Source organism: Sorex fumeus, unplaced genomic scaffold (assembly GCF_029834395.1).
Source record: "Sorex fumeus unplaced genomic scaffold, SorFum_2.1 ptg000028l, whole genome shotgun sequence".
NCBI lineage: Eukaryota > Metazoa > Chordata > Mammalia > Eulipotyphla > Soricidae > Sorex > Sorex fumeus.
In genome coordinates this window covers 13,986,547-14,010,392 of record NW_026606085.1, presented here as the reverse complement: position 1 = coordinate 14,010,392, position 23,846 = coordinate 13,986,547, and the positions used below count along the sequence as shown (strand labels likewise).

General features: G+C 43.0%; 1 protein-coding gene across 1 annotated transcript in view; it reads left to right on the top strand.

The window, feature by feature from the left end:
* Nucleotides 1-23,846, top strand: part of GUCY1A2 (guanylate cyclase 1 soluble subunit alpha 2) — a 201,928-nt gene that overhangs the window by 104,969 nt on the left and 73,113 nt on the right. Inside the window, exon 5 of the mRNA XM_056115229.1 lies at nt 15,741-16,226. Within this exon, the coding sequence (XP_055971204.1) occupies nt 15,741-16,226 (486 nt within the window). The remainder of the gene's footprint in view (nt 1-15,740; nt 16,227-23,846) is intronic.

Below are 23,846 nucleotides of genomic sequence, written 5' to 3'. Positions count from 1 at the left end.
AGGGTTACACCCGCTAATGTATAGTTTATGATGGGTCAGACCATGGGTCTACAAATATGTAATTATGAACGTCTACACAACACTGATACAAAGTGCAGCTTTACTTCTTGAGATTTCAGATACTAGGTTCTAGATCCAAAAAGTAACTTTTAAGAAATCTTGCTTCATAGATCTTAGAGGTCTGTTGAGAGATGAGAGGAGGAAAGATACTAGCTGGGCTGTGTGGAACCCTCACAGAGAGGCTTCTCGAAGCCTCTGTGTTTCTCAAGAGAGGATGCTTTCCCTTAGGCAGTCACATGGACAGAGCATCTCTCAGGACAGATTGATTGCACAGTGCCATGGCAGGATGAGAGAAGAGCGTGTTTCTGCCTGTGAATGAAGTATCATTAGAGAATCTGTGCTGAGACACAGTGGTTTGTTTTTGGCAGAAGCATCATGTGAGGGAGGATGCAAAGTATGGAATAAGATTTGTTCTACAACGATGTGGGATGGTGCCCTGACTGCATTCTCCGCAGAAGGCATAGCTGACAGGTGTACGTCTCGGGGGCGGGAAATGGTCCAGCTCTGGGCTTTGCTCTACTGCAGTGACCAGAGATTTGTTACATGTACTGACTTCAGTAGTTTTTCTCATTCATAACAATGACTTTTTTTAAAAAAAAACCTGTACATGGTTTATAAAACATTTCAGTTACATCTTATTTCTTAAACTCATTCAGAAAAAAAAATAATCTGGGATACTTTTATAACATACCATATACAACTGTGACTCACAGGTCATGACGGTGCTTATTTAGATTAATATATATTTTGTTAACTTTTTGTTTCTATTTTTTCAAATCTAGACTACCTTTCTGGGCTCATTTTTCTGTTTTTTTTCCCCCAATACATTAAAATTTTTGGTGTGTTAGCTTATTGGTCACAAATGATTAGTCTGTGTTTATCTCAGTAGGATTTTTGAAATATCTCTGAATGCATCATTCTAGCCAACAGTTTTCAATCCTTGAAAGTCTGATTTCATTACCTCTGGCTTCTATCATTTCTCTTTGCAGTCTGTCATTTGAAGATATTTGTGGGGGCTTTTAGGGGCTGCTAGGGAGTAAACCCAGGGCCCCACGTGCACCAGACATGCTTGCCAGCCCCTTAGCTCTGAGCCCAACTTCTGAAGATGCTCTTTCATCTCTGGCCGTGCTCCAAACCTTTCTCTGAGTTGGTATTCTACAGATTCGCTGATAAACTGTCAAATTTTAGATTTCTTCTTTTTGTTTCCTGCTTGATGCAAGATACTGTGTTTTCACATTTTATGTTTGTTCAGAAAAATTCAGTTATCACTGAGTCAAATACTATCTTTGCTCCATTTTCACTAGTCTCTTCATCAGATATTCTCATTAAACTTAGACTGTATTCTTCTATATCTTTTCCATTATTTTCCATCTTTGATCTCTGTGTGGCATCTTGCATTGTTCTCAGATCTAGTTCCTGTCTGCAGTTTTATTTTGGTTTTTAACTCATTTTCCCGTTCTTTATAAATATCCCTAGTCAGTTTTGATTAATTCCCATCTTTGTATTTGCTTGTGTGTGTGTGTGTGTGTGTGTGTGTAATTTCACTCTTTATTTCTTCAACTGTTCCTCCATGTTTTGTATGATGAATCTGAGAATCCAGGATTTGGTGGTCTAAATCTATTGTGTTTGGTTTTTCCTACCCACTTTTATTTGTGGTTAGTTTACCTGTAAGTTTTGTGATTGCTGATAATCCTCTACTCAGTATTATTTGATTCTAAAGAAAATCTTGGTGCCTGACCTAAACGCCCCAAACTGTCTATTTTTCCTTGGCCTCTTTCAGGGTCTCGGGTTTAGCTCCGTTTCCTGCCTTGCTGCTGCCATAAAGTTCAGTCTGTGAACCTTGGCGCAGACACATCTGTCCCCTCATTGCTTCCAGCTGCTCACGTTTGCATGTGCAACTCACAGTTGAGCTTTTAACTCGGGATTTCAGCGTCTGCTTTTGCCTAGGCTTCTTGGAGCTGCTCTTCCGTCACATATGAGGTCAAACAGTGATATAAAAATCTTTTCATGCAGGATCTACATTGTTATGCTGCCCTGAGGGCTCTTTTGAAGCCTCTAAATTGGCCTCTTGCGAGAAGCGGAATGCTTTGGAAGGTGAGGTGTACTGTTCAGAGCAGCAGCCTGGGAAATTAGTTAGCTTAGTTTGATTTGTATTCAGAAACTAAAGTGGAATGTTTTAGAGCAAATAAACAAACTAGCTTGGCCTCAGTCTGTCCAGTGTGGCAGGCTCTACTGATTCTTACTGCTTTGTGGGATGTTTGGATATTGTCTAAAATATTCATACAAAGTCCCTGTATATCTAAAGATATAACTGGACCCTAGGAAGCTACAACTGTGTAGCTCTCTTTAAAATCCCTAATTTCTTTTCTTAATATTTATTACAGTGTCCAAAGGAAAGGAAAGAGAGAATTTGGCCCACTTATAATTCAAAAACCTGAAGGAAGACAGAATATAATAATTCTTTTGTCCATTCTCCCATGAGTTAATCATCTTTATCCATTTATGCCTGATTACTTTCATAGAGGCTCATTCAATTATTCCACTACTCTTTTTGCACTGCTTATTCTGTACATGTCGCATTCTACTGGTAAAATTCACACAAAGGAACAACTAGAAATCTCCACCATCATGGTTCTTGCATCTTAACAAGATAGATATGCACAAGGCAAGGAAGTAAAAGAAATACTATGCTATAAGTTGAGTTGTGGGTAGAAAAATTAAGAAATGATGTGTGAGTGACAGTGTTGGGTGATGGATATTGGGAGATACCCAGGAGCTTCACCCTTGAACCTTGGTATTCTGGGGGACTATCGTGTCACAGCAGGGTCTGTCCCAGACTGAGCAAGGTGAACACTCTGCATGGTAAAGAAAGGGATGGGTTGAATTGTGACCTCAAAAAGAAAAAAGGAAAAAAGAAACCCCAAAATCAGGTTCCAAGAATATGATTCTCTTTTGAATTAGCATCTTCCATACACAGGGAGAAATCCTGTGAAGATTGTAGCTACCAGGAGTGAAAACAGTTTTATAGGCTAGAAGACAAAGACCTGCAGAAGTAGCACTGTCTTTACCGGCACCCTCTCTTTTGGAGTTCTAGCCTCTAGAATTATGAGAATATAAATATCTGTTGCTTGAAATGGTGGTTTTAAGCTTTTTTACAGCTGCAGACTGGTGTTGGTCACTGAGCCAACAGTTGAAAAACACTGGCTTAAATCATTCCATTTGTGGGGCCTTTTGGTGTTTCTGTAACACTAATACAGAAGTAATTCATTGTAATTAAAATTTAATTTATAAGACAACAGTAGATGATGAGCTTAAGGGTTCTAAAACTTTTTAGAGTACTGTAATACAGGCAGTTTTTATTTAACAATTATAGAATACTTATTATATCCTGGTGTCCAATATAAGTGCTTTTTACATATTTACCAGTATGTGTTAGAGATGGGGAACGTGACGTTTGGTCAATACCTTCTGTTACAGTCAGGGTGGAGAATGCTGACTGATCTGTAGACCCCAGCCAGGAGTTATTTCTTCCTCACATGGAAGGGCTGAGCTACGGTAGGTTTCCTTCCTAGCAACACTGCTGCAGGAGACCCTTTGGGACCCAGATTCCCCGCTTTTAAGTGGTTTTTCCACCTCTGATGAGCTGCCTTCCAGGTTAAAAAGGGGAGAGTGGTGAGGCACAAAGAGTCACATGGGCTGGGAAATTTAGTGCTTGTTAAGTAAAAAATGAATAAAGACTGTGAAAGCAAAACAAGATTTCTATGTTCAGAAATTTACACAACAGAATGCCAAAACATTTGCCAATGTATTTCTTTTAACTGTAAAGCATGTTTTCTTTAAGCATTATATGACTCCTGCTGTGACTTAAAAATGGAAGTCAAATCATGGAACAGTAAATCAACACTGTCATATTGGTTACCGGCTTATCTATCAAAACAGAATTCAAGTCATTTTCAAGTGAATTTCTGAGGTATAAAAAATAGCGGTGAAATGTAATCCAAAGGCCTTTGCAAATAAAACAAGCACAGAAGAGTAAAACTGTCCGCAGAGTCACAATTTTGACTTTTCTAAAAAATGATCTCAGTAGTCCATGAATTTTATTTGTCATTTCTACAAAGGCAACTTTTAAATCTATAGAATAAATAATGGCATCATTGTCCTCAGATGTGATTATTCTGCTAGTCTCATTGTTTCTACTTACACTATTAAATTTTCTGTTCAAGGAGAAAATAGAGGTATTTTTCTTGTGTTTCTGCTTATTTAAAATCCTTTGCATAGTTCAGGAAGTTCTTAGATTTTATGTAGCATATGAATAGATGTGGGCTGGAGCAATAGCACAGCAGGTAGGGCATTTGCCTTGCATGTGGCCAACCGATCAACCCGAGTTTGATTCCTCCGCCCCTCTCGGAGAGACAGGCAAGCTACCTAGAGTATCTCGCCCCCACGGCAAAGCCTGACAAGCTACCTGTGACGGGTCAGCACACAGCTGACCCGGGTTCAATTCCCAGCATCCCCTGTGGTCCCTCGAGCACCGCCAGAAGTTACCCCCAGTTGAGAAGCTAGGCATAACCCCCGTACACTGCTGAGTGTGACCACCCCCCCAAGAAAATACCAAAACCTATAATCCAGACCAATTAGGAAAAAAGATACAATTATTATTAAAGTTTTAAAGCTTGCCTTGTGAAGACTAAGGATTTTAACCCTGTAGCAGAAACATTTAAATAACTTCAATTCTCTGGTATACATAAATGCCTAGGAAACATGGGGCAATCTGTAATAGAAATTTGTGATGGCAGAGGTCCTACCTTTGTCATGGAGATCCTACCATGTGTTGGTGAAATTTACAGTGGACCTAACATAATTTTAGAACCTTCTTATTTATAATTTAAAAAAATGTGATCAATTTTTCTAGGCTAAGAGAAATCATGCAAAGTGTCGTTTTAAACAACCGGTGTCTGTGGTTTTAGGGCAGGCCTGTAGGGTCTCCATGATGCTGAGAATCCAACTTGTATCAAGCCAAGTGATTTAACTTCATGTACTATCTTTCCTGCCTCACGTGGTGTTTTTGTTTTTTGTTTGTTTGGGGGCCACACCAGCAGTGGTCAGGGTTTACTCCTGGCTTTGCATAAGGGATCACTCCTGGCGGTGCTTGTGGGACCATATGTCGTGCTGGGTGTAGAACTCGGATTGGCCACATGCAAGGCAAATTCCCTGCCCTCTGTACTATCACCCCAGCCCCTTTGTGCTTTGGAAATTAGTTTTCCACCTGTGAGAAAATAAAGGCAGCAACCATAGCTCCCAAACCAAACAAAATGATTAAAAAAAAAAGGAAGAAATAGCCCAGGTGGAAAAACCATAGAGAGAATACACATCCAGGCTTGCTTTGAACTAGCGCAAGGAATGATCTTTGCCCATACACCCTGCTCATGGGTCACACCCAGTGTGAGAGGTCACACCCAGGGTGAGAGTGTGGGGGTCACCCTGGCATCACCAGGAATTATACTGGAGCTCCATCACACTCCTCAAGTGCTTCAGCTCTTTGACCTATTTTCCCCCATAAGAGCACCATCTCACAAGTCCCACATAAGACCCCAGAACCAGAAGCACCCCCCCTTACAGGTACCAAAGGGTGGAAAACTCAGATCCCAACAGGCGACTGCACCTCTGGACCAGGCAGCATCACTGGTCTGTTGGAAGTTCTTTGAAGCCAGACTCCTTGGGGGTCTTGGCTCTCCTCCCACCTAAGAGCCAAGAACCACCTGGCACCCCCTAGCAGGGTCCAAACGATGGAAACCTCAGGACTAGGCACCAACACTGGCTGTTGGAAGTTCCTTTGGCTGACTTTGGCACTCCACCAGAACCTCGCCATCATCCTGGAAGGCGCAGACCTGGGGTGAGGCAGCACCAGCATTTATTGAGCCGCGTGGCCAGGACACAGACCACCCGCCACATAGGACAACTCAGATTGATGGGTCAGGGCCAGGGCAGGGAATCAGGGCAAGCAGAGCGGGGGCAAGGCCGACACACACGGGTCCCGGCCCCTCCCCCGTTCCCACCGATTGTTCCCTGTCCACCACACCTCTCCCTGCCCATTGTGCCCTGTCCACCACACCTCACCGCAGGCCACGCCTGCACGAGGTGCCTAGGAGACCCAGGGGCCTCCTGGGCTTCATTTGGCCTGTAGCCGAGCTTCAGGCCGGAGGTCAAAGATGCCTAGTAGCAGTTCGTTGTATGAGGTGTGGTCCCAGGGCAGCACGGTGCTGCCCAGGAAGAGACAGTGGTGCAACCCGCAACGAGTGTTGTTCCTGCAGCGCTGCCTGATCTTCTTCTGGTTCATCTTCGCCTTCAGCATGGTGGGCTTTCTGCTGCTGCTGGCCACCGCGAGCATCCCAGAGGGCAACTGGGACAGGCTGATCTACCTGGTCGCCGGCGGCTACTTTATAAGTCTTATCTGGTGGGTCAGCTGGTTTCGATGGGACTTCGAGCAGGGGTTCCGCTGTATCGAGGCCAATGCGGCCAGGGCTGCCGTGATCACCACTGAGGCCCGGGCTTCAGGCTCCTCAGACAAGGGCACACAGGTGTCTTCGGACTTCGAGGACCACGCGACCCCCGTCGGTCACTTGCTGGCCTCCCCGCAGGGTAGCAGCCACGTCCCCAAAACCGCGACGGGCAGCTTCTCCAGCCTGAGTCAGGCGTTCTCCTCCATCTCGCCTGGCAGCAGGGGGACGGGATGGGTCTCTCGGCTCCCCCTGCAGAGCCGGGCCGTGGGGTCCTGGATGGCCAAGCATCTGCGGCCGGACGGGAGCAGGGTGGCCATCCTGCCGCAGGCCGCTCAGAAGCCAGTGCCCGGTCCCGAACACACCCCCGCAGGCCCACTCCTGGTATCCAGTCACGCCTTGCCTCGCCCGCAGCAGTCCCCTGCCATGTGGTAGAGCATGCCCACGCTGTCCACGGCCGGCTGCCCTCCTTGCCTCTTGCCCGCACACAGCCACTCCTCGCCCTGGCTGCTGCAGCTGTGCACTGGCCAATCACTGCAGGCTGCCCTGAGATGCCCGCCATGAGCGCCCAACCAGGGCCACCCTCCCGCTGCCCAGAGTCTGGCCCTAGTCTGGCCTGGCAGCCCCCGTCCACTAGGGCCCCCTTCTCTGCAGCCTCGCCCCAAGACCACCGTGCCAGAGCCACTTCCATCCATGTGCCAGACCGCTGGGTACCACGCGGACACCCCTGTTCTCCACGCCAGCTCCAGCAGGGGCACCACCATGCCGCAAGATCTTGGTGCAGCCCCCGACGCCGGGCCAGGTCCAGGAGCCCCAGGGGCCGGGGTCCCCGGCGCCAAGGCTTGGGAGCCAAGAGTTTTGGACCTCTGTCCCATAGATTGTTGACGAGAGTCCTTAACTCAAGGCATGGTAGGCCCACAGCACCTCGCCTGGGGGACACAGATAGGGGCCCGTGCCAGACCAGGTGCCTGCTAGACCCCTGCCCAGCAAGAGGTCTTTGAGACCCAGGTGTCCTGAGTTCGGACCCGGGGTTTCCCTTTCATAACTGATCGTGCCAGGAGTTGCTTCTCCTTCAGTCCAGTAAGGGATGGATATGGCGTTGCTCTCTATCCTCCCAGCTCTAGGGTCAGGAGGATGCTCTGCGAAACCAAAGCTCTCTTGTCAAGTTTATTCTGACAAGAGAGTGAATCAGAACTCAGAACAATAATGTCGTTCCTATACAGATGCCAAGATTCTCTGTGAATGGGCCTGTTTAAAATTAGGATCAGTTTTCACATGGAGACGTGCATTAAAGTATGTTTGCTTGAATTTTTTGTTGTTGTTTGTTTTAATTTTTATTAGTGAAACATAGTGAGGTATAGTTGTAGACTTACAAATTTTTGTGCTTGGATTTCAGAAATACAGTGATCGAGTACTCATCCCCCCACCAATGCCCTTTCTCCATCACCACTGATCCCAGTATTCCTCCCGCAAGGCATTCCCTTCTGTTCTCTGTCTCCTTTTGGGTACTGTGGTTTGCAAAAAGGAATTGAGTGGCAATCATGTTCAGTCTATAGTCTACTTTCAGCATGCATCTCCCATCCTGGGCGGATCCTTCCAACACCCTTTATTTGGTGCTCCCTTCTCTATCTGATCTGCCTTTTCCCCTAGTGTGTGCTGCTGGCCTCCAAGCCATGGAGTGAACCTCCTGGTACTTCTCTCGGCTATGCTTGGGTGTTAGTCTCCTATTTTGTTACTTTATGTTCCCCATATGAATGCAATCTTTCTATGTCTGTCCGTCTCTTTCCGACTCATTTTGCTTCTGACAAGCTACCTGTGACGTATTCGATATGCCAAATAGAGTAAGAACAAGTCTCTCTATGGAGATGTTACTGGGCCCGCTCGAGCAAATCAACAGGAGGACAGTGACAGTGACAGTGATGAATAGTTGTAAAACAGAAGGATATATGAATCCTCTAAATTTCTTTCACATTGTATTTAATGCACGAGGGGAGGGGAGCAGGGGGGCTCCCAAGCTGTGCTCAGGGGGTCCGATGGCCACTTGGGAGATACTGCACCCACTGTGTGTGACTGTCCAGTGCTAGACCATTCATTGCAAGGGTGTGGGGCTGCTTTGGACCAGCAGTGCTCAGGGGCTGTGCGGTGTTGGGGATTGAACCAGCCACTCTTCCCTGCAGAGCAGTGCACCTAGCGCTGAGCGCTCCCTAATCCATAATTCTTTATTTGCTTCTTTTAAAATGTCTAAGGATTCTTGTCAGAAATTGCAGATATTTGGTTGATATTTAATAAAATCATTACCAATCTGGCATGAAATAGTTTTTCCTATAGATACCATTTCATTGGATAACTACATCCTAAGAATTAATGCATAAAATGACAAATATCAGAAGGAAAATTATATTTTTCCATATTAACTGAAAATTCATTTCACAGAACACAATTCCCTACAGATTTATCAAAAAATCTGTTTGCATCAAATCTTTTTTTATTGCTGTGTAGTATTCCACACTTGATTTAACCATCTGTCCTACTGAAATGCATCTGGGTTTATGTCCTTTTGTGTGATACAGTCCTTAAAGCTTATTGATTGCCAGTTTTTATTTCATGGAATCAGAGCACATATTCTATTTAATATCAACTTTTAAAATTCTGATTTATATGTGTGCTGTATGTGTCCCAAGACATGGTCTGTTTCATACTTTGCTATAAACATTTCTGGAAAAGAAAAAAAAACCCTGCATGCTTCGGTTGGGTACCTCATTCTGTCAGTGTTTGGTTGGGTCCTGGGTTTTGAGTTAATTATTCCAATTTCTGTTAGTTTCTTGGGGGTTCTGTAACTGTTCGTTACAAAGTTGGTTGTATAGAACAGCACTGGGGTTCAGCATCTGAAATTAGACTTTTTTGCCAGGCTGTCTCAGATCTGGGGAGACTGTCTTTGGACTCTTAGTTCTGGGGTTATTGGCCTATCTTGCTGCTTCTGTGCTGTGTTTGCATCAGTCTGATCCATCTCTACATTTTTTTCTCTCTCATACATACATGTCCCTCCTCTTCTCTCTCTCTCAGTAAATTTTCTGTAATTTTTATTTGAAGTGTCACATAGTATTTAATCAACTCAATGAAAAGGACACAATGGTGTTTGCATCCATATTTCTGTCCTTTATTCCCCCCCCCCCCCCATATCCTGATTCTTCTGTTTTATTTCCATTTGAAGATCATAGCCATTGTTCACGTATATTAGGTAGAAGACTTTCTTTTTTTTTTACTTTATCTGCAAATGATTTTTATTTTCCTTCATTATAGATAGTTCCCCCAGATACAGAATTCAGATAAATGCTTATTTTCATGTGGTTCATTAACAAATATTCTACTTTCTTTTGGTTCCATCATTTCAGATGAGAAATCAGTTACCATAAGAAGTAGCATACTAAAAGTGGTCTATAGACCAAACATGATTGCCACTCAATGCCTCTCTGGCAAAACACAGTACCCAAAAGAAGAGAGAGAGAACAGGGAGGAATGCCCTGCCACAGCGGCAGGGTGGGACCGGGGGGGGGATGGGGGGTGGGAGGGATGCTAGGACCCGTGGTGGGGGAGGATGGGCACTGGTGGAGGGATGGGTACTTGATCATTTTATAACTGAAACCCAAGCACAAAAATTTATAAGTCTATAAGTGTACTTCATGGTGTTTCACTAATTAAAAAAAATGATAAAAAAAAAAGAAGTAGCATACTCTACTAATTTGAATCATCTCTCTTTGTCTTAATCAGCCTCAATAGCACTACTGCCTCCCCTCCATAAATAACGGAAGCTTTAGAAGGTTAAATGATTTAGCCTATAGCAGTTTCACAACTAGGAGCCAGAATAACTGGAACTGAAATCCAGTTCTGATTTATCCCAAGTTTTTTCCCTAACATATCCTGTTACATTGCTACACTGATGATCTTAGAAGATGTCCATATCTAAGAGTGTGTGGGTTAGTCCATGTTTAGGATATCCAAGACTGCAGTGAGTAGCATTAGGTTTTAGGAGTATATACTTGAAGTTCCATTAACTTTTTATTATAAGAGTAACTATTTTAATCACTGTCACTGTCACTGTCACTGTCATCCCGTTGTTCATCGATTTACTAGAGCGGGCACCAATAACATCTCCGTTCGTCCCAGTCCTGAGATTTTATTTGCCTCTCCTTACTCATCTTTCCCAACGCTGCCATATTGGAGGCTCTTTCAGGGTCAGAGGAATGAGACCCGTTATTGTTACTGTTTTCGGCATATCGAATATGCCACGGGTAACTTGCCAGGCTCTGCCATGCGGGAGGGATACTCTCAGTAGCTTGCCAAGTTCTCCAAGAGGCATATGTATATGAAAAACAAATAAAAAAGATATTCTGATTCAAATATTTTAACAGAGATACAAATATATAAAAATAGAAATAACACAGGTTGTTTAACAACATCTGACTACAGACTCTGAGAGAGCATGAATTTCTAACCCTTCTGTGCAGATTAAAATAGTGCCCTTCATTAGGCCTACCATTTTTGAATTCTGATTTATAGGTAGCTTATTTTTATGTTTTATGTTGTTTAATTAAAATAAATGTAGGAGTTAATAAAAAATTTCTTTATATTTTATGTAACTGTTTACAAAATCTTTTCCTCCACATAAAAATTTGCATTCCTATCATATATTTTTCACATGGTTGAATTAATAAATGAGGACCAGGGTGAATTTCTGAATTAATAATTATGATGAAACAAAGACAATTCAAGATAGTAATTTGCTATTTTCTTAAAATTATGGCAGAATTTTCAAATTGAATTTATCCACCTAATAAATACAAAAAATTCACTGGTGAAAAATGCATGAAAGGAAGCTATCTACTATTTATATTGGAGCTTCTTTTATCACTTTTTCTGTGGTGTAGGAGGTAACCAATTATTTTTTCCCACTTCGGCACTGCTGATTCAGAGATTCAAAAAAATAAAAATTAACAATTGCCACACAGAAATCGGAAAACATTTGTGTTTCGTTATCTTTCACTTTCAGATAGGAATATAATAATCAGTTTGACCTTCTTGTATGCTAAGAGCATTTATTACAGCAAATAGTATATTACTTTACATACACACACATGGTAACTCCATAAATAGAGAAGTGGAGACAAAGTCAAAAAAAAAGTTAACAGAGAATGCCGCCTAGTTGCACCAAGGTTATTATTGCCCCCACCCCTACCCTTCCCTGGGGAGTTGGGGGTGTGATATAACCCACTTTGGGAAACAATTGTTTACTGCTTTGAAATTATACTTTTGGTTTGAATAAAGTATTATATTTCAAATAATAAAAAAAAGAGAGTCCATTAATGATGGGAAATGTGGGACTTGACTCCTAGGAAGAGAAGGGAGATAAAGGAAGAGCCACAAAGAGAATTGAGGGTGAAGTGGAAGGCTTGAGGGAGACAGGCCAGAAGAGGCCAGTGAGAGAAGGTTCAGGACAGTTCGACCCACATAACCAAGGGTGCAAGGGAGAAGCCAGCACCGTGGCAAAGAAGGAAATGGGAGGGTAGAGACAGGGAAGACCAGTCTGGGCCTGTGAGCACGGGCATAGTGCCTGTAACTTTTAAATCTTTTTTTTTTAATTTTTTAAAATTTTTATTAGTGATACACCATGAGGTACAGTTGTAGACTTAACAAATTTTTGTGTTTTGGTTTCAGTTATACAATGATTGAGTACCCATTCCTCCACCAGTGCCCATTCTCCACCACCACTGATCCCTGTATCCCTCCCTCCCCCATCCCCTCCATCCCACCCTGTCTTTGTGGCAGGGCATTCCCCCTTGTTCTGTCTCTCCTTTTGGGTACCATGGTTCACAAAAGAGGCATTGAGTGGCAATCATGTTCGGTCTAGAGTCTACTCTCAGCAAGCATCTCCCATCCTGGGAGGATCCTCCCAACACCCTTTATTTGGTGCTCCCTTCTCTATCTGAGCTGCCTTTTCCCCTAGCGTGTGCGTCTGGCCTCCAAGTCATGGGGTAAACCTCCTGATACTTATCACAGCTATTCTTGGGTGTTAGTCTCCTATTTTGTTACTTTATGTTCCCCAGGGGCTGGCGCGATAGCACAGCGGGTAGGGCATTTGCCTTGCATGCAGCCAACATGGCCAACCCGAGTTCGATTCCTCCGCCTTTCTCAGCCCGGCAAACTACTGAGAGTATCTCGCCCGTACGGCAAAGCCTGGCAAGCTACCAGTGATGTATTCAATATGCCAAACACAGTAACAACAAGTCTCACAATGGAGATGTTACTGGGCCCGCTTGAGCAAATTGATGAACAACAGGACAGTGACTCCTCATGTTCCCCAGATGAATGCGATCTTTCTATGTCTGTCCCTCTCTTTCTGACTCATTTCACTTAGCATGATACTTTCCATGTAGTACCACTTGTATGTAAATTTCATGACTTCATCCTAACAGCTTAAGAAGAATCCAACACGCTGATTTTTTTTTAAATGGGACTTTGTATTACGTGTCTTCCTTCCTGCACCTACGTTTCCCAGAAACAGGAAACACGTGCCACGCCTGCCACTCCTCTTTAGAAGCACCCCGTATGCAGAGTAGAGTGGACATGATGGGCCCTGACCGGTGCCCTTGGCACCCATACAGCCTCCTCCCCTGCAGGGTGCCCAGCCCCGAACTGTAGCCCAGCCTTTCTGCTGGTGGCCGTGGCCTTCACCTCCTTTCCTCCTAGCATTCACTCCCTTCTGCCAAGGGTTTTTCCAGGGCACCAGCTAAGCTAGCATAGACTCTGACACTCAGTGTTAAACAGTTCCCCAAATTCTGCAGTGTCTAGAAAGAAAGGGTTTAAACTGGGGCTGGGAGATACTATAGCAGTTAGGACACATGGATAGCATGCTCCCCTGAGTCCCACTCGTGCATCTCTGGGCATCCCTAGCCCCAGCGGGGTGTCCTGGGTACTCCCTCACTGCAGCGGCAAGCCGCAGCCTTTTCTCAGGCCTGTTGCCCGAGAATCATCATTGAACCCCCCGGATCTCCGGAGCGGAACTTGGGAGCCCCGCCAAATACATTACTGCCTCATACTCTTATTGATAGAATTTGTTTACCGTTGTGCTGATTTGCGGGTTTACTTTTATCTTCTGTTGAACTTGGTAGGAATATTTTCTACCAAGTCATGCTGGCAAGTCATTTTTTACTTCATTTTTTAGTATTTACTTTTAAGTCTTAAGACCAGTAGTCAGTGCAAAGACAACTATGTTTTCAAAAGACTACAGCTGGTTTTAAAAGACCTTATGTAAGGCCAAACCACTTTTTTTTTTATTTTAATTAATTTATTTTTTTACAGTTGTAGATTTACAATTTTTTTTGTGCTTGGGTTTCAATTATACAATGATCAGATACCCATCCCTCCACCAGTGCCCGTTTTTCACCACCATGGATAATATCCCTCCCACCCCCATCCCCCCATCCCCCCCTGCCTCTGTGGCAGGACAATCCCCTGTGTTCTCTCTCTCCGTTTGGGTGTTGTGGTCTGCAAAAGAGGCATTGAGTGGCAAACATGTTCAGTCCATAGTCTACTTTCGACATGCATCTCCCCTCCTGGGAGGATCCTCCAAACATCCTTTATTTGGTGCTCCCTTCTCTATCTGAACTGCCCTTTCCTCTAGGATACCCGGCTGGCCTCTAAGTTATGGAGTAATCCTCCTGGTGCTGATCTCAGCTATTCTTGGGTATTAATCTCATACTTTGTTACTTTATATCCCCCAGATGAATGCAATCTTTCTATGTCTATCCCTCTCTTTCTGACTCATTTCGCTTAGCATGATACTTTCCATATTGTACCACTTGTATGTAAATTTCATGACTTCATCTTTTCTAACAGCTACATAGTACTCCATTGTGTAGATGTACCAAAGTTTCTTTAACCAGTCATCTGTTCTTGGGCATTCAGGTTTCTTCCAGTTTCTGGCTATTGTAAAGAGTGCTGCAATGAACAAACAAGTGCAGATGTCACTTCGACTATACATTTTTGCTTCTCTGGGATATATTCCCAGGAGTGGTATTGCTGGGTCAAATGGGAGCTCAATTTCTAATTTTTTGAGAATCGTCCATACTGTTATCCAGAAGGGCTGAACCAGTGGACAGTCCCACCAACAGTGAAGGAGTGTCCCTTTCTCGCCACATCCATGCCAGCATTGGTTGCTTTTGTTCTTTTGAATGTGGGCCAGTCTCTGAGGTGTGAGATGGTATCTCATTGTGGTTTTGATCTGCATCTCTCTGATGTAGAGCATTTTCTCATGTGCTTTTTTGCCATTCGGATTTCTTCTTTGAGAAAGTTTCTGTTCATTTCATTGCCCCATTTTTGGATGGGATTGGATGTTTTCTTCTTGTGGAGTTTAACCAGTATTTTGTATATCCTGGATATCAACCCCTTGTCAGATGTGTATTCGGCGAATATCCTTTCCCATTCTGTAGACTGTCTTTGTATTTTGGTCACTGTTTCTTTGGAGGTGCAGAAGCTTCTTAGTTTAAGATAGTCCCATTTATCTATCTCTGTTTTCACTTGCTTGGCCAGTGGCGTGGCATCTTTGAAGATACCATTAGCTTCAATATCATGGAGGGTTTTGCCAACTTTATTTTCAATGTACCTTATGGTTTCTGGTCTGATGTTGAGGTCTTTAATCCAGCGGCCCTCTTAGCGCAGTAGGCAGCGCGTCAGTCTCATAATCTGAAGGCCAAACCACTTTTGACACATTTTAATCTCCTAGACTTATTTTCTGGGTTTCACTTTAATGGCAGTTAAGTGTAGTCATTTGACCAATGAGCTCATCCTAGTCTGCGTTATTAATCAGTTTGAAAGTGTATGAACTGGCTCATGAGCCAGTAGAGAGTGTGTCTCAGTTTAATTTAATTTTGAATAAAGCATGTTTCCCTGTTTCAGTTTTCATTGTTCTCACTGTCCATACATCATTATCAGAGAGCAGACAATATGTTTCTGTTTAAGACTATTAAGTTTCATACAAGATGCAAATCATTTACATTTTCCTGTACGTATGTGGAATGTCATATAACTAGTAAATACTTTCTTCCTCCCCTTCCTGGGAGGTTCCACATTCACTTTAGAGTCTACTGTGTGAGAAGCCCTCATCACAATCCCATGTTCATTTTCCAGGTGATGGAAGTCAAGGGACAGATGATCCATGTCCCAGAATCGGATTGCATCCTCTTCCTGGGCTCTCCGTGTGTGGACAAGTTGGATGAACTCATGGGGCGAGGGCTGCATCTCTCGGACATCCCTATCCACGACGCCACTCGAGACGTCATTCTGGTGGGTGAGCAGGCCAAGGCCCAGGATGGCCTGAAGAAGAGGATGGACAAGCTCAAGGCCACTCTAGAAAGAACCCACCAAGCCCTGGAAGAAGAGAAGAAGAAAACGGTGGATCTCCTCTACTCCATTTTCCCCGGCGACGTAGCCCAGCAACTGTGGCAGGGGCAGCAAGTCCAGGCCAGAAAGTTTGATGACGTCACCATGCTGTTCTCAGACATCGTGGGCTTCACGGCCATATGTGCCCAGTGCACCCCCATGCAGGTGATCAGCATGCTCAATGAGCTCTACACCCGCTTCGACCACCAGTGTGGCTTTCTGGATATTTACAAGGTAACGGCTCTAGTCCTTTTCAGTACTAAAGTGTCCTCTTGTTTTAATTATAAGCGGACATCTTAACCTTTATACGAAGTGGTAATATCTTTATTATAAACTATGAACATTACAGCTGCTCAGTTCTATGGGAAAAGAGGAAATTTTGCAGCTTGCTGCAACTTGGATGGAACTGGAGGAAATGGTCATGAATGTAGTGAGGCAGAGAGAAGATATTTCCAGAAAGATCTCCCTCTTGTGTGTAGCATCACAAAGCAAGAAACTGGAAAAAAATTCCTGAGATATGGCGCTGTGATCTGAGGGGGTCTGTGGAAGGGAGGAGAAGGGAGTGAGGGGTAATGGTGGGGGGATGGTTGGCATTCTAGGGGGAGCATTGCAAGGACAAAACTGTAGTATTGTATTGAATTTTTTTAAAAAAATAGGTAAAATATTAGAGGTGTTTCTGCTTTAGAATAAACTGTTATTGAGCTGATTTGTACTATTGTCATAGGGAAACAGATCATGGCATTGCTAAGGAGAAATGCAATAGAACTAATCTTGTATTTCCCTTATTAAGAGTAGCACTGTGTGGCACTGTCCTCCCATTGTTCATTGATTTGTTCAAATGGGCTCAGTAATGTCTCTGTTGTGAGACTTGTTGTTACTGTGTTTGGCATATCAAATACATCACAGGGAGCTTGCCAGGCTTTGCCGAGCCAGTGAGATACTCTTGGTAGCTTGCTGGGCTCTTGGAGAGGGGCGGAGGAATCGAACCTGGCTCAGCCAGGCAGGCTACATGCAAGGCAAACGCCCTACTGCTGTGCTAACACTCCAGCCCTAATTAAGAGTAGGCATTTTAAACCGTGACAACTTTTAGCCATGTAGTCTTAGAAAATTTCCATTATAAAGAAAATTTATTTCTGATAAAATTTTGTTGTTGTTTCACAACAATACGTTTGCCTAGATGATAGGTTTGTATATATATAAGAGTTAAGTTTTGAACAGTGTGTCCTAGAGAAGCTGAGAGTCAGGCAGTATTTAGGTTAAAAAGCTGGTTTAAGATTCCCAGGTTTTGTATATACATGCAATATAAATACAAATATTATAAAAATATACAAATAAAGAATTTTATGTTGAGAACTATAGAGGAACATGTTAAAATTGTTTAAGTCACTGGTAGTTTAATCAGATACTGAAGGTTAGCCAGTATTTTGTGCTTCTTTTTGTCAGTTGGCATGTTGTTGTTCGTATCCTCATTAGACAGTGTCCACGGGAGTTTTATAAGTTAAAACTTGAGATAGTCCCCCACAGAGATGCTAGATTATTCTTACCTGATATTGAAAACAAATAGCATATATTTGCACACTCTTGGCCTTAATGCGATTTGAAAAACTGCTAGATCCATTACATTCATCTGAAAGTCTGAATAGCACTGGCAACTCTTATTAATTTTATAAACTTCAAATTTCCATAGCTCAATCCTAATAAAAAGGTCTGGGAAGTCATTAAATCACTTAAGATTAATTTAACTTAATTATTCATAATTTACATAAGTAGATTGTTTTGCTTTACTCTCTAGTTAACTATTGATTCTGTTCATTGTCATGCCTTAACTGCTTTGTGATGTGTGATGGGGAAGGCCTGCATGTCCTAAGAATAAATGCCGCCTGCAGAAGTAAACAGTGATAAATAGCACGAGAAAAGGCTTGCATGTAAGGTTTATATTTCAGTTCAGTTTGAGCAGGCTGGCCTAGGGAAACTGAGAGTCGGGCAACGGTTTGGTGTTAATAATCAGGATTAAGATTCACTGGGCTTTGCACAGGTGGACTAGCAGTCGAGAACTAAATCAGAAGCACTGTCAGACCTGAATCTGTATCTTTAACTCCTTGGTTGGAGCCGAAAGCAGATGTTTCTCACATCACATTACAAGGATAAAAGAAGTCTGTGCTACAGGATTTTTTTTTTAATTTGACATTTGACAATATGCTGCTCTACAAGCTGGCTCTTCTGAACCTTCAGCTGGTCTCAGAAACTGAGCATTCTCAAGATCTCTCCAGTGTGAACTGCATTTTGCAGCAAAATGCTCCCTTTCTTAAACTGTTTCATGATAAGTATTTTCTCTATCTTGTTTCATATTTTTAAGGAAATCGGGTGCTTAGACTATTCATGAAGTTTTTATACATATGTATTTATCATATCTACTTCATTTCTTCACACTAAATGCCAGTCCCATAGAGTGAACAAGTGAAGATTTGTTCATTTCATCCAACATTTACATCATTAAAACAACAACAACAACTTTGGGACACCCCCAAAAAGGCTTACTCCTGCCTCTGTGCTCAAAGAACCCTGGCTGGGCTCAGGGTTCCAAGATTTGTTCATTTCATCCAACATTTACATCATTAAAACAACAACAACAACAACAACTTTGGGACACCCCCAAAAAGGCTTACTCCTGCCTCGGTGCTCAGAGAACCCTGGCTGGGCTCAGGGTTCCAAGGATGGAACCTGGGTCGGCCACATGCAAGGTTAGCATCCAGCCCATTACTAGTGCTCCAGCCTCACTCAAGATTGACATCATTTTGAAGACTAGTACACGCAATTTTGAAATAGAAAGTATGAAATATTTATAATAGTTTTTGAGTTAGTTTCCATCACCATGAGTGTCATTTACTTTTGGGCGAATGGGGTGGGGAATGAAGTAATAGTTGAGTCTCAAAAGTTCAGAAAGTGACTTCTGTGGTGGAAATCACTCATTCACTGCTGCATTCAACACGCTTGGCTCTCTCAGTGACACGGCATGACGCCCATAAAAACCCACAGAATGTTATGGAAATTAGTGTATATTTTTAGCACAGTTTTTTTCAAGAGTGGAAAAAAAACTAATTGATATGCTTTAGAAGGTAAGATGAAAGTCACAGATAAACATGCTCTTTCATTATCTTTTCTACTTGGGGGATTATACTGTCAGTTTCAAAATGCGCTAAAAATTTTTTGAACAAGGGTTTGCCTCATTTATATTTTTGCCATTGGCAAGCATTTGGGCTGGAGATAAGCGAGAAATCAGAGCAAGAATGAGTCCTTCCGAGTGTTCCTTTTGCCACACTGAGCTGGAGCGCAAGCTCACTCTCTGTCAGAAGTTTACTCTGCGTTTCTGACTTTTCCATCTCCATACACTGATTTAACCTCTCTGCTTCCCTCTTGCCACCCGTAAAAAGATGAACAACTAATTTTATCTACTTCGTTGTTATGTGTTGCGGACTTTCATAAGCATAAAAAGTGTTTGAACACCTGGTCCATGGTAGCAAATGTTTGCGCCCTTCTCTTACATAGTAGTATCTGGGCATGTGTGGGTGTTTTACACGTATGTGCTTGCTTATATTTGTACATAAACATTGTGTACCTGCTGATTAATAGACATAGGTAAAATGTATTTTAGCTTGGGTTTGTTATTTCAGGCTACTAGAGTTACACAGGAGCTAGAGAAAGACTGTGAAGGAAGAGGTAAAATTAGGGGCAAGATAGTTGCTTGAAGTGCATCATTTCCTCTTGACCAGTTCCTCAGGGAACCTTATTCCTGAAGATGCTCATTATCTGTTGTAAGGGGTCAGTTTTTTTGTCTGAAAACTCTAAGTTACAATGTGCAACTTAGGAAAACAGCAGTGTTTTTCAAAGAGCTATTTGCTTGTGCAGTGTCTGTGACTAACATGGAAACAAAACCTAAAACGCATATTTTAAAATTATTTTCTGTGGCATACTTGAATGATTTTTCTTCCTTTATTTAGAAAACATTCAGTGCTGTGGCAAATTCTGAAGACAAGGTTAAAATAATTTGAATTGTCAAGCAGAACTAAAAATGGATGAAGTGTCTTACTGAATTTATCAAACAAAATATTTGGGGGTTATTGTTTTTATCCCTATTGGTCTTTCATTTTCTCATGAAAGATGGTAGCTAAGAGGTTTTTTTTATTATCTTTATAATACCAAGTGTTATGTTTGTATACTTCCAAAATTCACCTTTGAAACCCTAGCCCCTTGGAGGTGGTATTGGAAGTGTGGCCTTTGAAGGATAATTAGCATCACTTGAGACTCCAGAGGAGGGCTGAGGATGACACACATGTCACTTTCATCCATGCACCCTGATGCACCATCTTAGTCACTAGAAATGCTTCAGGTCCGGACTGTTGTGGGGCCCCTTGGCCCTGGTTCCTATGTCCACCAGTGTCTGCGCTGTCCTCTCTCCTGTCTGTGAACATTGGCGCGAGCATCCCTGAGAAGGTTCCAGTGTTTTTCTTTGTGGAGGAGCCAAGAGAGGAACCGTCCCTGGGGAGTTGGCACTCCTGCATGCTGCATGTCCTGCCTGGCACACGGTGAGGAGCAAACCCTCCCTAAGAGGAGCGAGTGGGCACGGACTCAGATTTCAGCTGTGTGCCAGCCCTGCATGCCCAGCCCAAGGCCCTGCTGACCCCTCGAGAGACTCCCAAGGCTCTCCACCCCCAGTCCCTATCTGGGCACCTCAGTTCTCTGGTCAGAACTCGGGGCCTAGCTTACTCATTTCTGCCTTCACCTTTTTCCATTAAATCCCACCTATGAATGGCCCTTGTCTTTCTCTCACCAGCTTTTTTCTCTTGGCATTATCCCTGTAAGCTCCACCTGTGTTGTCACCTGGGCAGGGCATCATCATTTCCAGCTGGCTGTGTTCCACTGTGTCTGTCCGCCACATCTCACCCCCTCACCCACTCCTGGGCACTCAAGTCAGTGCTTCCCCAATGTGGCCTTCGTGACTACTGACACCGTGAACGCAGGACATAAAGAGCTAATAATGAAAAAAATTATAAGCATGAGGCCCTTGACATAGCTAGAAGATGGATTTTAATTTTAATTCTAATTTGATTTTTAGCCCATTTTAATAATATAAATATTTTTTTGGTAAGGCGTTTGAATCTTCACCTTTTTTTCCTATATATTGGGTCTTCATAAAGACTGGATCTATCTGTCTTTTGAAAGCTAACAGAGTCCTTTGTGCAGAAAGTCAAAAATAATTTCGGCATAGTAGAAGGTCTATGAAACGTCAGTAGGAACTGTTTCATTGTTCCAAACAATGAAGTAGATTGACTGAAATAATATGCTTTGGTTACTGGACTGATTTATACATGAACTACAATTTGCTTTATAAAACTCACTGTAACTGCAGTGTGGTTCGTAGTCACAGGAGGTGGTTTCGTGGACAGAAATAAGAATATAAAGAATTATCGCCATGATGTTAAGTGGTAGGTTGTAGTATGTTACCTGGAAAAGATGTGCTCAAGAACATCAAATCACTTTTGGAGCCCCCCTCAGAAGGGGCTAGTTTTGCCTGTATAATGGAAATGACTGCTGCATCTGTCATGTGGACCACTTGATTGCCTGAATATTTTCTTGTTCTCACAATATAAAGGTCAACCTAATCTGGTTGAATACACATATTTTAGAGATATATTGCAGTGATTCTAATTTTAAAAAGAAACGAACACTTCTGTGTTTAGCACTTGATAAAAAATTTTGTAATACTCTTGGAACTTAGGCATAATTCTCTAATACAAGCCCTATTCTAGCCCCTACAGGGCTTAAAAGATAACTGGGACATTATTCTTCTCTTTAATGTTAAATGACAGATGCTATGAGAGGTGAGATAAACACAAATGACAGGAGGAGAAGGGATGGAGAAACCGAGGTTCTGCTGAGGCCTAAAGGCAGCGAAGATGGCATTCTCCTGCGGAACTGGGGAGTCTTGCAGAGACGCATGGCATGATGATGGACTGTCACACCTTTGCCTCGTGGTACAGGGTTGGGGAAAGGCAGTTTTCTAAAACTATGCTTCCGGGGGGGGGGGGCGAGGGGGGGCAGGTGAGAGAGCAATTTGTCACTTGTACAGCTGCTCTATTTAGACATATCCTGTTCTAGTGTGCTGTGTGCAGGTTCTCCCACCAATATCACACTGTCTTCATAGCTTTAGCTTTATAGAACCTTGAAACCATTCACTTTCGTGACTAATACTAAAATACTCATTGCATACTTACTGAAAAATGTAATAGTTACCATTCTCTGGGAACATGTTGAAAACTGATAAACCAGGAATCCCTAAAAAACCTTTCCTGAAATAATAGTCAACAAATCTTTTATGACACGTGAAAAGATTAATTCCAGGTGGAGCACTTACTGGATATAAACACGGTTGTTGGAGGTACAGAAAGTTTGTGAAGAACATAGAGTTATTCATTTTGTTTGGAGCACTGAATAAAACAGAATAATGATGGTGATGAAAGTAGAAAGACTGAGCTGAACTCCACTGAGGATTTTTTAGGTCAGTCAAGTATACAATAGAAAGTTTCCATTGTCCACATTTAACTTGAGGATTTAGAAAGAAGTTTGCACTGGGGACACGCACACACAGACACACACACACATGCATGCACTCATGCACGTGTGCATACACACTTACACACTGTCACACATGCACACACATATGCATACATGCACACACACATTCCTTACATGCCTCAGTCCTCAGTTACAGTATTTAGTAACATTGGCGATAAATCTGGGACCTGACAATAATATTTTCATGGTTGCGATTTCAGGTTAGGCGTTGGAATTTATATTGCCAGATCTCCTGAGAGTTTCATCAGAAGAGCTCTCTTTCATAGGCAGTCGGTTCGAGTCTATTTTCTCTTTGGGGAGTAGTGCCCATGCCAAATCCTGTTCTATTTATATCCATGACCTCCTTTCTCATGCTGCATCAGCTGAGCACTGCAGAGACATCCTTGAAAATGGAGTATTTGGGTCAGAAACATTAGCCAAAATTAGTGTAATTATAGAAACTTTTTTCAAGAAAAAGGGATAGTTTGGAGGGGGTTTTAAGTCAGTAAGTCCTTAGCTATACTTGTTTCCATTTGGATTCCGAAACCGTTATACACACTGAACTTGGGCGTGTTTAATTGAACTCAAAACACATTTGGGGGTTCACTGAGTACTTTGCTGGGTGACTGTATGTGCGTGCACGGGCATGCTAGAAGTGGTCACTAGCTCTGATGAAGAAGGGGTGTCTGAAGAAGCATGTGGCCCTGGTGGGTGGCATTAAATCAGGAATACTTGGAAGTGGTCTGGGCTCTAAGTGCTCTCCTGGGAGTTCACCGGCTCTTAGAAGGGGTAAATAGCGGGTGAACACCGTAGTATATTTTTTAACTCACCTCTCATATATAGGAGTCTTCAAACACTGAGAATCATCAAAGAGACCAGGAAGCCTGTGAAACGCAAAGAGCTGGAGCCTCTTCTAGATTCTCTCACGGGGGGTAGGGGGGCCTTTTTCTGCCCAGGGTTGTTGGCACATTTGAACATTATCCTCAGTCTCTGGAGCACAGCAGACAGGCCTCAAGCAGCCCCTGCCGCCGTGGACCAGGGCCAGACTCTGTGATCTCTCATGTGGTCCATAGGCCGGAGGGAGTCCACCCTTGTTCAGTAGGTTTTAGAGAGGTCTGGTGGTTAATTTTGAACAAATAATTTGTATATTTGAGAATTTTGTGGCCACTCCTGAGAATGCTGCTCCTGATTCTGCTCAGAGCTACTCTCAGGGGTGCCAGGAATCAACCCCTTGTGTATAGG